A 13,204-nucleotide genomic window follows, 5' to 3' on the forward strand; every position below is an offset into this window, starting at 1 on the left:
AAGCTGGAGGGTCGGTTATGAGTAACTGGCCGGTAACGGCAGATGGCACGACCGCGATGTAGACGGAGACGGCGCACACAGGCGAATTCTTCTTCTTCTTCTTCTTCTTCTTAGTGTTGAATGGCACCCGATCCCTTTCAGGTTCGATACAGCCAATTGCAAAAATGAGTGAAATACAAAATACGAAATAACAAGTTGAAAAAAAAAACTCGGAACAACCGTTGTGCACCTGACGACTGTCCCCTTCGAAATCCCCCACACAGGCGAATTCTTACAAATTCAAAACCTAAAATATAAAATTAAGGTGTTTTCGAAATCGAGTTTAATAAATAATGTATTGACTATCAAAGAATCATTTGCAGTTATGAACAAAAATTAACCATTGTTTTTAAAAAATGCCATTTTTAATCTGACGAGTTCATATTTTTGCAAAAATTAAAAACTAAGTTATTGTTTATATTTTAATAACATTAAGAACTTATCGATCAAAATGATAAGTAGTGTATTTACATATTATGGCTAGATTGATTTTTTAATTGTTAATATTCTATATTGTTTTAGGCGGCAATATAACATTCTTTTTCTTTTACAAGCAAAAAATTAATTGTTTCGCAAGATTTCGCTACGATTATTTTTTTAAATTAAAGCTTAAGTTTAACTTCACCATTTTCTGTCACAATTAGCTGCGATAATCTGCGACACTTCCAGGAAGAGCAATCGTAGTCATCCATGAAAATTATTATAATTATAAATGTTTTAATTATTTATAAATGTTAAAAACTTCCTAAATAGAAAGACATTTAAAAAAGAAGTCGAATCAGTTTTTAAATGACTATTTTTTAAATATTTTTTTATTTTTTGCGAGTTAAAGTATCAATATTTGTTAAAAAATTCACTTTTTATTTCTGTATAGTTATTTTATAATAATAAAATGCTAATAACATAAGTATCGTTCGCGTAATCATAGTATACATACATACATACAGAGTGTACCAAAAGTCTGGAAACGGTCGAATATTTCATAAACTATGCATTTTAGAAAGAAATGTTTCAGACAAAAGTTGTAGGATTTCAAGTAGCGCATTACATAGCAACATCAGTATGACCTTGAAGAGTGTTGTCAAGGTCATGTGAAGGTCAACTTTGTTTTCTTAAATGGAACCGCCTATAAAATGTTACATATTTGGATTCTACGGGAAAAAAACGAGTAACTTTTATCTAAAACATTTGTTTGAAAAATGCTTCTATCAAAAGTTATACGCATTTAAACCTTAAAGTAGAATACATTGCAAGTAATGATAAATTAATTAAAAGACTTTATCGTTTTGTTCTTTTACTTTATTAAATGTTCGAACTGGTGCCCATTAACATCTAAACACTTATTAAGTCTTCTTACGAAACTTTGCCCTAAGTAACATTTCTGGGGTCATGCTAGCGCTAGCTAATGGCCTTGGAGTACGTACTCGATGTTAACTAAAAGAAACATATACTTACACATCAGAAAATGTAAATACAAATTTATGCATTTAGTTAGTTTTGAGCTGGTTTTCATGCTGCTTATCAAGTTCGAAAATCATGACTCGAACGAAGAATACGTGAAGCTTGCGTAGCGTGACCCCAGAAATGTTATTTAGAGCAGTTTCGTAAGAAGACTTAATAAGTGTTTAGATGTTAATGGACACCAGTTCGAACATTTAATAAAGTAAAAGAACAAAACGATAAAGTCTTTTAATTAATTTATCATTACTTGCAATGTATTCTACTTTAAGGTTTAAATGCGTATAACTTTTGATAGAAGCATTTTTCAAACAAATGTTTTAGATAAAAGTTACTCGTTTTTTTCCCGTAGAATCCAAATATGTAACATTTTATAGGCGGTTCCATTTAAGAAAACAAAGTTGACCTTCACATGACCTTGACAACACTCTTCAAGGTCATACTGATGTTGCTATGTAATGCGCTACTTGAAATCCTACAACTTTTGTCTGAAACATTTCTTTCTAAAATGCATAGTTTATGAAATATTCGACCGTTTCCAAACTTTTGTTACATCCTGTATATATTTATGTATATATACTATATATTGTTAAAGCTAAATAATAAATAATGGTAATTGTGAAGGAGAGCTCCTTCCTCTCCGATTTCCTTCAAACTTGGTAGAAATGTATATTTTGGTCCTAAAACACGATTGCGAGAAGAAAAATCGTCGCTCTCAAGTAGAACCAAAGTTACAGCTTACTGAAAAATGACAGTTTCGAGGTTAGGAAATCTGTCATACCGGCAGTCTACGGGCGTAGCCCACACTGACCACGGAGTTAAAGGAGGGAGCATTAGGGTCTACTATGGGTGCGGGGTATGAAGGAATGGCGGTGAGGGGGATTTAATCGTCGGCCATGTCTTTACGGGCTACTAGTAGTGTCACCTATCGACAATGAACTATATCATCTGTTTGTTTAGTTGGTAATATCGATAAGTTTGCACAATCTGAAGCAACAGAGGAATTCCTGCAGATGATGAACGACTTATTTGATATTTTTAATTCTAGAAATTTACGACAAAAGTTTTATAAACGTCCAATAAATCCAGATAATTACGAATCAGTTTTATGTAAACTGGAGGAATGCAAAGAATATTTGTTAAACTTAAAATTTGAAAATGGGCAATTAGTAGTACGTTCTAATCGTAAAACGGCAGTCCTTGGCTTTTTAATTAATATCGAAAGTTTGAAAATGTTATATCAAGATATATGCAATAAGGAACAATTTCTACCATGTATACCGTTATATCAAAGTAGTCAAGATCATCTAGAGATATTTTTTGGATGCATTCGAGCTTTTGGACGACAGAATAATAATCCTACTGTTAGACAATTCAAAGCTGCTTTCAAAAGATTATTGTTCAGAACAGAAGTTAAGGGTGCAACAACGGGAAATTGTATAGCTCTAGATTATATACCTATATTAAATGCGACTTACACTATTACAACCAGAGGAAGTAATAAATAAAACTTCTACAGTCGTGCGTATGATAGATGTATAAGTTGTTCTGATTTTGTATCGTCGATCAAGGCATTTGTACATAGTTCACACATAATTCGTTTTGTTAAATGTCGAACAATAAATCCAGCAATATACGTAACAACTTCCGTAGCATATTCAGTTAAATTGGTAGTATGTAATAGAGCTACATATGGATGATCAAAATCAATTGCAACATTGTTTACATAATTTTCATTATTGATTTGATAATCATCTATCATACGCACGACTGTAGAAGTTTTATTTATTACTTCCTCTGGTTATAATAGTGTAAGTCGCATTTAATATAGGTATATCATCTAGAGCTATAGAATTTCCCGTTGTTGCACCCTTAATTTCTGTTCTGAGCAATAATCTGTTGAAAGAAGCTTTGAATTGTCTAACAGTAGGATTATTATTCCGTCGTCCAAAAGCTCGAATGCATCCAAAAAATATCTCCAGATGATCTTGACTAATTTGATATAACGGTATACATGGTAGAAATTGTTCCTTATCGCATATATCTTGATATAACATTTTCAAACTTTCGATATTAATTAAAAAGCCAAGGACTGCCGTTTTACGATTAGAACGTACTACTAATTGCCCATTTTCAAATTTTAAGTTTAACAAATATTCTTTGCATTCCTCAAGTTTGCATAAAACTGATTCGTAATTATCTGGATTTATTGGACGTTTATAAAACTTTTGTCGTAAATTTCTAGAATTAAAAATATCAAATAAGTCGTTCATCATCTGCAGGAATTCCTCTGTTGCTTCAGATTGTGCAAACTTATCGATATTACCAACTAAACAAACAGATGATATAGTTCATTGTCGATAGGTGACACTACTAGTAGCCCGTAAAGACATGGCCGACGATCAAATCCCCCTCCCCGCCATTGCTTCACCCCCTCAGACCTATGCTCTTTTCTTTAACTCCGTGACACTGACCAAGCATGCGCGGTGACGTGATTGGAGATACAGAGTAGAGTGATCACGTGATAGCTGTCTGATTGACAAGTTAGAAAAGTAACATAATTTAAAAGGTGCGTCCTGTATACTATTGTTGCTATTAGTCGTCTTATTGTTCTATATTTAATTAGTAATAAAGACACGGCGCTGATAGCGCTAGTGTCTCCCCGAACGCGAAATGATTCCCTTTTTGTTTTATTCTACGTTATTATATCAAGATGTAGCTGCACACGACTTCTTGGCCGTGACACACGATAAAAAAGATTTGATAAATTTTCTAATTGAGCATCATTTAATAAGCAAAGAAATACAGTGTCCGAAGTGTAATAGCAATTTGGAAATTAACACAAGTAATCTTACATTTCGCTGCTATAAAGTATACTATGAAGAAAATAACCATAAAAAGCGTGTGAAGAAACAATGTTCTTTTCAAACAAGTGCAAAGTGTGATACATGGTTCTCCAAATCAAAATTAGATTTGGGAACGGTATGCCGACTAACCGCATACTTTATAATGTTGAGGCCTCCAAGACAACAAGTTTTGTGCGAAGAGCTGCACCTTTCCCCTCATGCGGTCGTTGACTGGATTTCCTTTTGCCGAGAGGTAAGTATAATATAATTATTTATTACGAGCAAAATTCGCACGGAATACAGTCAACATTAATGTACAACATGATATAGGTTTGCTTATTTTGGGCGGAAAACAATTCCACCAAACTCGGAGGTCCGGGTAAAGTCGTAGAAATCGACGAGGCGAAAATCGGCAAGAGGAAATTCAACTGTGGCCGAATAATAAAGGGGAACTGGATCTTCGGTGGATACGAACGGGAATCTGGAAAAATATTTTTAGTTCCCGTTCCAGATTGCACAGGAGAAACTTTGCTGGGTGTTATTAAAGAGTGGATCCTACCTGGAACAACGATAATGTCAGATTGCTGGAAGTCGTACAATTGTTTAAACAATGAAGGCTTCCAGCATCTGACAGTGAATCACAGTGAATTTCGTTGATCCAGGTACTAGTAAGTATAGATATTTCAAGATGAAAAAATAAATAAATGTAATATAAATGTATTAACATTTTTTTTAATTTTAAGGAGCCCACACACAACACATCGAACGCGTTTGGAGAGAAGTTCGAGCTAATATCCCGCGTTACGGGACACGCACTTCCCACTTAGCGGGATATTTAGCCGAATTTCTTTTCAAACGCGTTCATAAGTTCGAAGATCGACTCAGCAGTTTCTTCTGTGCGATTACCCAATTGTATCCACCGAAGTTCCAGGATGTCGCGGAGGCCGCAACATCTACCTAATTTCGAAAACCATATATCATACTTTGCATTTGTTTGAAAGGAACATTGTTTTTTCACACGCTTTTTATGCTTATTTTGTTCATAGTATACTTTATAGCAGCGAAATGTAAGATTACTTGTGTTAATTTCCAAATTGCTATTACACTTCGGACACTGTATTTCTTTGTTTATTAAATGATGCTCATTGGCAAATAAAAAGATAATTTGGTAATTAAGTATACTACAGACGACCTTCCCGATTTTAAATAAAAAATGGGATTGGGTTAGGTTAGATTTTAGTAAAAATCATTTGGAAAAATCATTTAAAGCATTCTATAACTTTAACTATTCTATATATCAACGATTTACTGCTTTAAAAATCATTTCAAGCAGTGGAATCGTATAATTACCATTTAATTTTAAGATTTTTTTATTGGATTAAAATTTAAATCCAACATCTCTTTAAAATAAACGCTATAACTATATACACGGCTGCGTCGAAGTCGTCCAAATTCCTACAAAGTAGATAGATAGCATTTTATTTCAGCTTTAAATTCCCACAAAGTATATAAAAAACAATATTTGATATAATTATTAATTAAAATTAAAAGAATTACCTCGTGAATTAAATAACAAAATCTATCTTTAATGTTGCGTTTCCTCTCATTAGTATATGCACTTGTTAAAGTGAAAGCCAAAATATCGTGTAAAAATTCTTCAGAAATTGCATTTATATATGCAGAATTTACGATAATCATTCGATTGTGATCCTTCAAATTTTTATCCCAAAACATTTTATAGGTAATTATTAAGAATACGGGCATCACCTCAAATATCGATGAATTTATACTCAATCGACGCGTTTTCGTCCAAAACGAAAGAATCTGGCAGAGAAAATCGTCGCTCTGTCCCGTAAAGCGAGATATTAATTGTCAAAGTTGGCGACTCTTCAGGTTAGGATATCTGTCGTACCGACGAGCAAAGCCCGTCTCCTCGTGCTCTTCCACCCAAACATATACTTTCCCAGTAGAAACTTTCTTACTTTAATATTATTAATTTTTTATACTGGGAAAGTATATGCTTGGGTGGAAGAGCACGAGGAGACGGGCTTTGCCCGTCACCTAGTACTCTTCCACATAAAAAAAATAACAAAACTTTGGGGTGACCAAAAGTACTGCGTGGAAGTTACAATGTAGAACTTTGCTTTGCGTGGAACCTCGCTCTCAGCATGTGCAGGTGACCACAGAGGATGCTCGTGTCGCTACATATCGCCGGTATGACAGATATCCTAACCTGAAGAGTCGCCAACTTTGACAATTAATATCTCGCTTCACGGGACAGAGCGACGATTTTCTCTGCCAGATTCTTTCGTTTTGGACGAAAACGCGTCGATTGAGTAATTCATCGATATTTGAGATGATGCCCGTATTCTTAATAATTACCGAACCGTGTACAAGTTTTGGTGTACAACTGACAGTGTACAACTTTCTGTGTAGGGGAGAAGGGGGCACTATAGGAGACTTTTTTGTTTAAAGCTTGTAGCTTTTTCAATTTTTAAGAAATTGGTTCTCCAATACAATTATAAATTAATTTGATTGTTAATGTTTAATATAAACGTATGATGAAAGAAACACATTTGAAAGTAGTGCGTTGTTTTTGCCTTTTAAAAAAATGTTTTCTCTGTCCTAATCTGCCTCCCTGGAGGGGAAGTTTAGGACACCACTGGGCAGTTTAGGACTGATAATAAAAAATCGAGATAATTCTCGTCTTTTCACTTTATTTATTAAAAATAAGGTAATTATGCATTATAGGGGAGCCAGCCCCGATGACCTTGACCTTGACATATGTTATAGAGGTCACCCTCCTGAGTGACCTTCAGAAGGTTTTAGCCGGCGGTCATTGTTTATTAAAATGTTATTAACAAAAGAAGTTTCGAAAATGTAGTAGTTATTTTGAATATTCAAAGACGTAAACGACGAATATGTATATAAACGAAGGAAGGAAAGTCATTTAAAGCAGTGAATCGTTAATATATAGAATAGTTTCTTTTAATATAAGTACAAATTATTCTCTGCTTTAACCTAACCTAACCTATCCTTGGTTAGGTTATATTTTCCGAAAGTGGAGCCCCGGGCACATACGCTCGTTTTCAGCCCGCTTCGCGGGAGAGCTGGGGGCAGGAGCTTCGCTCCTCCCCCCGCCGGAGTCAGTGTAACAGATTTCACCGTACAGATTTTGATCACGTGGTACACGGTACGGATCCCGATGGGGGAGGGGCGAAGCCAGGTTAGGTTAGGTTAAGTTAAGTTAGGTTAGGTTAAAGCAGAGAATAATTTGTACTTATATTAAAAGAAACTATTCTATATATTAACGATTCACTGCTTTAAATGACTTTCCTTCCTTCGTTCATATACATATTTATCGTTTATGTCTTTGAATATTCAAAATAACTACTACATTTTCGAAACTTCTTTTGTTAATAACTTTTTAATTCGAACTCTGTACGGTGAAATTTGTTACACTGGCTCCGGCGGGGGGGAGGGGCGAAGCCCCTGCTCCCCGCCCTTCCGCGAAGCGGGCTGTGAACGAGCGTAGATAGCTGAAAATTTGTGCAAAATTATTAAACTTTTTTGGTTATTAATTTTTTAATAAACAATGACCGCCGGCTAAAACCTTCTGAAGGTCACTCAGGAGGGTGACCTCTATAACATATGTCAAGGTCAAGGTCATCGGGGCTGGCTCCTCTATGCATAATTACCAAAAATAATAAATCTGTTACTAGGCAACAGTCTTACAAATTTCTTTTAATATATTTTTTGTTTAACAATAAGTAATTTGTACTACGCGTACTACGTAAGGTAATTTGTACTACGTAATGAAATAAACATAAGTGTCTATCTATTGCCTTAAGGCCAAGAATCAGTCTTATTTTATTTTAAATAATAAAATATCTAACAACTCCCTTTAAAAAATTAAAGTGTGAAGTGTTAAGATTATTAATTTTGTAACAAATTAAAAAGTAAAAATTTAACAAAAATAACTTTCTTAGACTTTTAAAAATAACTTTCATAACAAAAGAAAATTGAGATCGTAATAAACTTAAAATTAATCAGCCAAGTTTAAAGCTAGAAAAATTAAATCTAAACGTCATCATCCCTGCAGTTCTCGAAGTGCTACCTGCATCGTTTGGTGATGGCAGTTTGGCTAAGATATCCGTAGCAGTCACTGGCCATTCATCCTTCTTTTCAGGAAAGAAAAATTTGTAAAATCCTGGTTTCTTCTTCAAAAAACTAACAGTGAAACCGTTTAAAAATTTTTCTTCTACTTTGCCAACAAAAATCAAGGACAAGTTCTTTTTTTCAGATGAACATTTCACTAAACAAAAATCTCCAGGATTTAAATTATCTGCGTTAAAATCTTCTGTATTTAACGAAACATCATCTTTATCTGTTAATTCCAATTCAGTGTCATTAAAGGAACAATAATTTTCTTCTTTCGTATCTTCTGGACTAGAATCTTTGTTTTTTGAAATTTTGGCTATTTTTGCTTTTGATTTTTGTTGTCTTTGCTAAAATCCTTTAATTTTTCTTAGTCCTGACTTTTCTAATCTTTTCTGTCGGTCTACATATGCTGCTTCTATTGCTATTTTTTCAGGCGAATCCGTCAAAATGCGTGATCTTCCCTTTCTTCTACCTTTGGACCCTTCCTTTCGCGGAGGTGCTTTAGGAAAAGGTTTTATCATTTCAGGTAAACAAATTGATTCAGATAATGCAGCATTTTCAATTAAAGTTAGTGGCTCTTTATTTTGGACAGCTGATGCACTAACTTCTGGTAGCGGTTGTTCTACTCGCATTTGAGTTGGATTACTGGTATTTGAGGACTGCTCACCTACAATGCTCGGGTCATTATAATCTGAAGATTCTTGATCGAATATAACAGTAGTTTCCGTAGTTTCGTGCCTCGAAATTTGTTTGAGGGCACGATTTGTTACCTCTGCACATTCAAAGTCGTCATTTGTGAAAGCATTTCTAGAGAAAGGGTAGATACCAGGTTTTTTGCTCCCATGATTTAGGACATTTTTTCAAAGCCCTAGCATATTCATATGCTACAGTTCTAGCTTGACGATATATTAAGCCATAGTTCATTTTACAACATTTCAGCATGTAATTTTCTAACATATTTTCTTCTAAATTAGTGAATATCTGGCAGACTGAATATTTGAAAAAAAAATCTTCACTTTTAGACTTTTTGTTGTTTTTAATATTTTTCAAGCGATAGCTTAGTGTGCTTTTTGTAATTCCGAAAGCATTGGCAGCTCCTCTGAGTGTCATCGTTTTGTCCAAGACATGTTGCATAGCTTTCTTCAAGTCTTCCTCGTTGACAGATGTAGCTCTCTTCTTTTTGTAATTTCGCACCATTTTTATACTTTAAATGTACCTAAAGAAAAACATATTTCGATATGCAAACTCAACAAATGACACAAAATTCCTTTTAGCAACAATTGCAAGGCACATTAGGACATGTCCTAATGTGCCCCGTAAATTTCGTCCAATACTGCCCCAACTCTAACTTGAAAAAAAAAACATAATATTTCTTATCAACTCTTTTATTATGCCGTTGTATTTCGCTTATTACAACGCAAAACATAATCTTAACCAGAATATACCAATAGGTTCCTTTTGAGCAATACTTTAATCTAAAAATACTTACATTTGCGAGCCAAGATAATTACATCAGCCAGCAAAACTTATTAATAGTTTGTAGGTTAGTTTGACAGTTAACAGCGCGGAAGCTGTCACGTGACGTTTACCTCTTGACCGATTGGTAACCGAAAAATGCGTTCAACATATGAAAAAGTGACAAATTGTTTTTTATTCGAAATGTCCAATACTGCCCCTGTCCTAAACTGCCTCCTTCTCCCCTACAACTTTTCGGTGTACAACTTTCTGTGTACAACTGAACGGTGTACGAGTTTCTGTGTACAACCGAAAGGTGTACGACTTTCTGTGTACAACTGATCGGTGTACAACTTTTCTGTGTACAACTGAACGGTGTACAATTTTACTGTGTCCAAATGCACGGCGTCCAATTGAATCGTGTACAAGTTTCGGTGTCCAAATCAACGGTGTCCATTTGCACGGTGTCCAATTGTACTGTGTCCAAGTGGAGGCGACTCCTAGTGCGGGCCCCTTCTGCCGATTGTAATCCAGTGATGCCAGACTTGACACGCTGCCACACGCGCACACAATGAAGAACTGTGTACGTGTGCCACTCGGCGCTCGGCGCAGCCAATGCCCGAGCATCGAGCGGCACACGTCGTACACGATTCTTCGATTGTGTGCGCGTGTGGCAGTGTCAAGTCTGGCACCATTGCTGTAACAGCACTGGCCTACGAGACGCCACACCCATTTGCCGGTGTGGAGGGGGCAGGATCTGACCGTACCAGACGAAATGCCTGGTCGTTCTCTCCGTGAACGCAGTATACTGAATGTAGGATCTGACCAAGAGTAATGATTATTGCTGAAGAAAAATTGTGAAAACAATTTCTTCTAATATAATTGCTTAAACAATTTATTGTAAAATTGATTTTCGGTCAAACATGATGGCGCCTTAGTTCTTGCAAGATTGATCGCGCGCCAGTCCTTTTCAGTGCCTACTGTAAACGATTCCTTGCGAAGCTATTATGCAGCAATCAGTTACCGAAGTCATTTGAGTCGGTTGTAAGATAATTAAACCTTACGGTTGTCTCAGGTACGAAATATACGTCGAAAATATTCGTTTACTACTTGTATTCGATTCTCTAACTTAACGCAATAATATACGTCCTTTGTCAGACGGTCGGCTCGAACTGTTATACCTCAATCCTCGTCTCTCGGACGAGCGCTTCTTCATATCTTCATTGTTTTATGCGCGCGCTTCGCGGTGCGCCCCTAGTACGTCGCTACTCTACATGATGGCGCTGATTTTCGATACCGCGGTCGGCAGAGGCTAGATATATTGGCTTATTTTCCTACATTCGGCCATCCGTTCCGATGTCTGTCCTCAGGCATCCTTGCGGTACTCGGGGTTGCATGCTGCTGCACTCCTGTACCTTATTCTTCGGCATTCATGCTCCAGTTATCCGTCCCCACATCATGGTCTAAGAAACTGGATCACTGCACCTAAAATTTGTCGTGGACACGAAACAGTCCGTAATTCCTGTACCCAATGTTCACCGTTTGCGAACATGAGACAGTCCGTGATAATTGAGCCCGATGTCCGCCGTTTGCGAACACGAGACAGTTCGTCATAACTGAACCCAGTGTTCGCCTTTTGCGAACATGAGACAGTTCGTAATAACTGAATCCAATGTCCACCGTTTGCGAACATGAGACAGTCCGTAATAACTGGGGGTCTATTACGTATCTCTTCACGGAATGAAAATGCGAAAAGTGAGCAAATTCACTAGGTGTTGACCAATCAAATTATAAATATTCTAGTAAATTTGCTCATTTTTCACATTTTCACTCCGTGAAGAGATACGTAATAGACCCCCTGAACTCGATGTTCGCCGTTTGCAAACATGGGACAGTCCGTAATAACTGAACTCGATGTTCGCCGTTTGCAAACATGAGACAGTCCGTAATAACTGAACCCAATGTTCGCCGTTCGCAAACATGAGACAGTCCGTAATAACTGAACCCAATGTTCGCCGTTCGCAAACATGAGACAGTCCGTAATAACTGAACCCAATGTTCGCCGTTCGTGAACATGAGACAGTCCGTAATAACTGAACTCAATGTTCGCCGTTCGCGTACATGAGACAGTCCGTAATAATTGAACCCGATGTTCGCCGTTTGCGAACATGAGACAGTCCGTAATAACTAGACAGTTCGTTATAACTGAATAGTGTGGAATCGATTGCTTGGCAACTATTCGCCGTACACCACAATCCAGGGTTTCATCTGATCAGCAACTGCTACTGTCCTGCCGCGTCTGAACCCTTCTCTTAGATCTTCAACCTCGTACGTCGTTTATAAGAACCTTTCGCACTCGAAAAGGCCCCTTGAACTTAGGATTCAATTTTCTGCTCGAGCCGGTTGCCGGCTCGCTTGTGATCTGTACCAGAATCAGATCACCTTCGTCGTACTGTTTTGCATCTCGTCGCGTTTTATCATACCGTTCTTTTTGTGCTAATTACTCCTTATTGACATGAGCCGTGATGTCCTGTCGCAGCTCAGTTACGCTCAACCAGGACTCCGTATCCTGAACCACAGACAGCAGTCATGCCTCCGCGGCTCCTCGCGTATTACACCCAATGAGTTCCTTCATGGGTGTCGTGCCAATAGCCTTATTGCACGTCGTGTTCAGCGCACTCTGAATTTGTTTGACTGTCAAATCCCAATCACGGGAATCTCGTTCTGCGTTCGTTGTAGCCAACGCCTGTACAATTGTCTTATTGTAGCATTCACACTGCCCGTTTGCTCGAGGCATGGCTACTGCGTTCAACACATGCTTAATTCCGTAAGTATCACAACAAGTTCGGAACGCCTGAGATGTAAAGGCCGTTCCCCTGTCGCTGATAATCCGAGTTGGAACTCCAAACAAATAAATCAAATTCATTAACGTCCGTATAACGTAACATGCTTTTTGACTTTTCACGGGTTCGGCAATTACGAATTTCGTAAATGCGTCTACAATTACTAGAAGAAATTTATTCTGTCGTTTACTCGTCTCAAAAGGGCTGATATGATCCATGTGTATCGTATGAAATGATATCGGCACCTTCTCAACTACGTTCAATTTACACTGTTTTTTCCCAGCCGTGTTCTTGTAATATGCGCAATTTAAACAAGCGTTTATATACTTTGATACAAAACATCTCATACCTGCGAACCAATAGTTGCGCTTGATGCGTTCCAGCGTTTTCTCCAAACTCAAA

At 37.0% G+C, this 13,204-nt stretch overlaps 1 protein-coding gene and 1 long non-coding RNA gene across 5 annotated transcripts; one reads left to right on the plus strand and one right to left on the minus strand.

Annotated features, from left to right (window-relative positions):
• Window positions 1–3,971: 3,971 nt before the first annotated feature.
• LOC105283873 lies at window positions 3,972–5,507 on the plus strand. 4 transcript variants are annotated; one of them, XR_894760.3, is made up of 4 exons: window positions 3,972–4,066; window positions 4,515–4,596; window positions 4,674–5,011; window positions 5,087–5,507. XR_894760.3 is itself a non-coding variant. In XM_011346992.3 (4 exons), exons 2-3 carry the CDS (start codon window positions 4,507–4,509, stop codon window positions 4,998–5,000), a joined length of 417 nt encoding a protein of 138 aa, XP_011345294.1. In that variant the 5' UTR covers window positions 3,976–4,066; window positions 4,469–4,506; the 3' UTR covers window positions 5,001–5,011; window positions 5,087–5,507. The 4 variants fall into 4 exon arrangements, 3 of the variants coding, with proteins under 3 accessions (XP_011345294.1, XP_011345291.1, XP_011345293.1); XM_011346992.3 differs by having other exon boundaries at window positions 3,976–4,066; window positions 4,469–4,596; XM_011346989.2 differs by lacking the exon at window positions 3,972–4,066 and having other exon boundaries at window positions 4,073–4,596.
• A 170-nt stretch (window positions 5,508–5,677) lies between these two features.
• LOC105283872 lies at window positions 5,678–6,314 on the minus strand. The gene is made up of 2 exons (XR_894759.3): window positions 5,901–6,314; window positions 5,678–5,798 (listed from the first exon to the last, which is right to left on the minus strand). It is a non-coding gene; the product is annotated as an uncharacterized LOC105283872 (long non-coding RNA).
• Between the last annotated feature and the right edge of the window lie 6,890 nt (window positions 6,315–13,204).

The sequence above is a fragment of the Ooceraea biroi genome, chromosome 1, assembly GCF_003672135.1.
Source record: "Ooceraea biroi isolate clonal line C1 chromosome 1, Obir_v5.4, whole genome shotgun sequence".
In the NCBI taxonomy this organism is placed as follows: Eukaryota; Metazoa; Arthropoda; class Insecta; order Hymenoptera; family Formicidae; genus Ooceraea; species Ooceraea biroi.

What these genes read in the sequence shown, in the direction of transcription:
- LOC105283873 (XM_011346989.2), top strand. Translation starts at nt 4,171, where the DNA reads ATGATTCCCTTTTTGTTTTATTCTACGTTATTATATCAAGATGTAGCT. An exon ending in GGATTTCCTTTTGCCGAGAG is followed by an intron (nt 4,597 to 4,673) that starts GTAAGTATAATA and finishes AACATGATATAG; the next exon opens with GTTTGCTTATTTTGGGCGGA.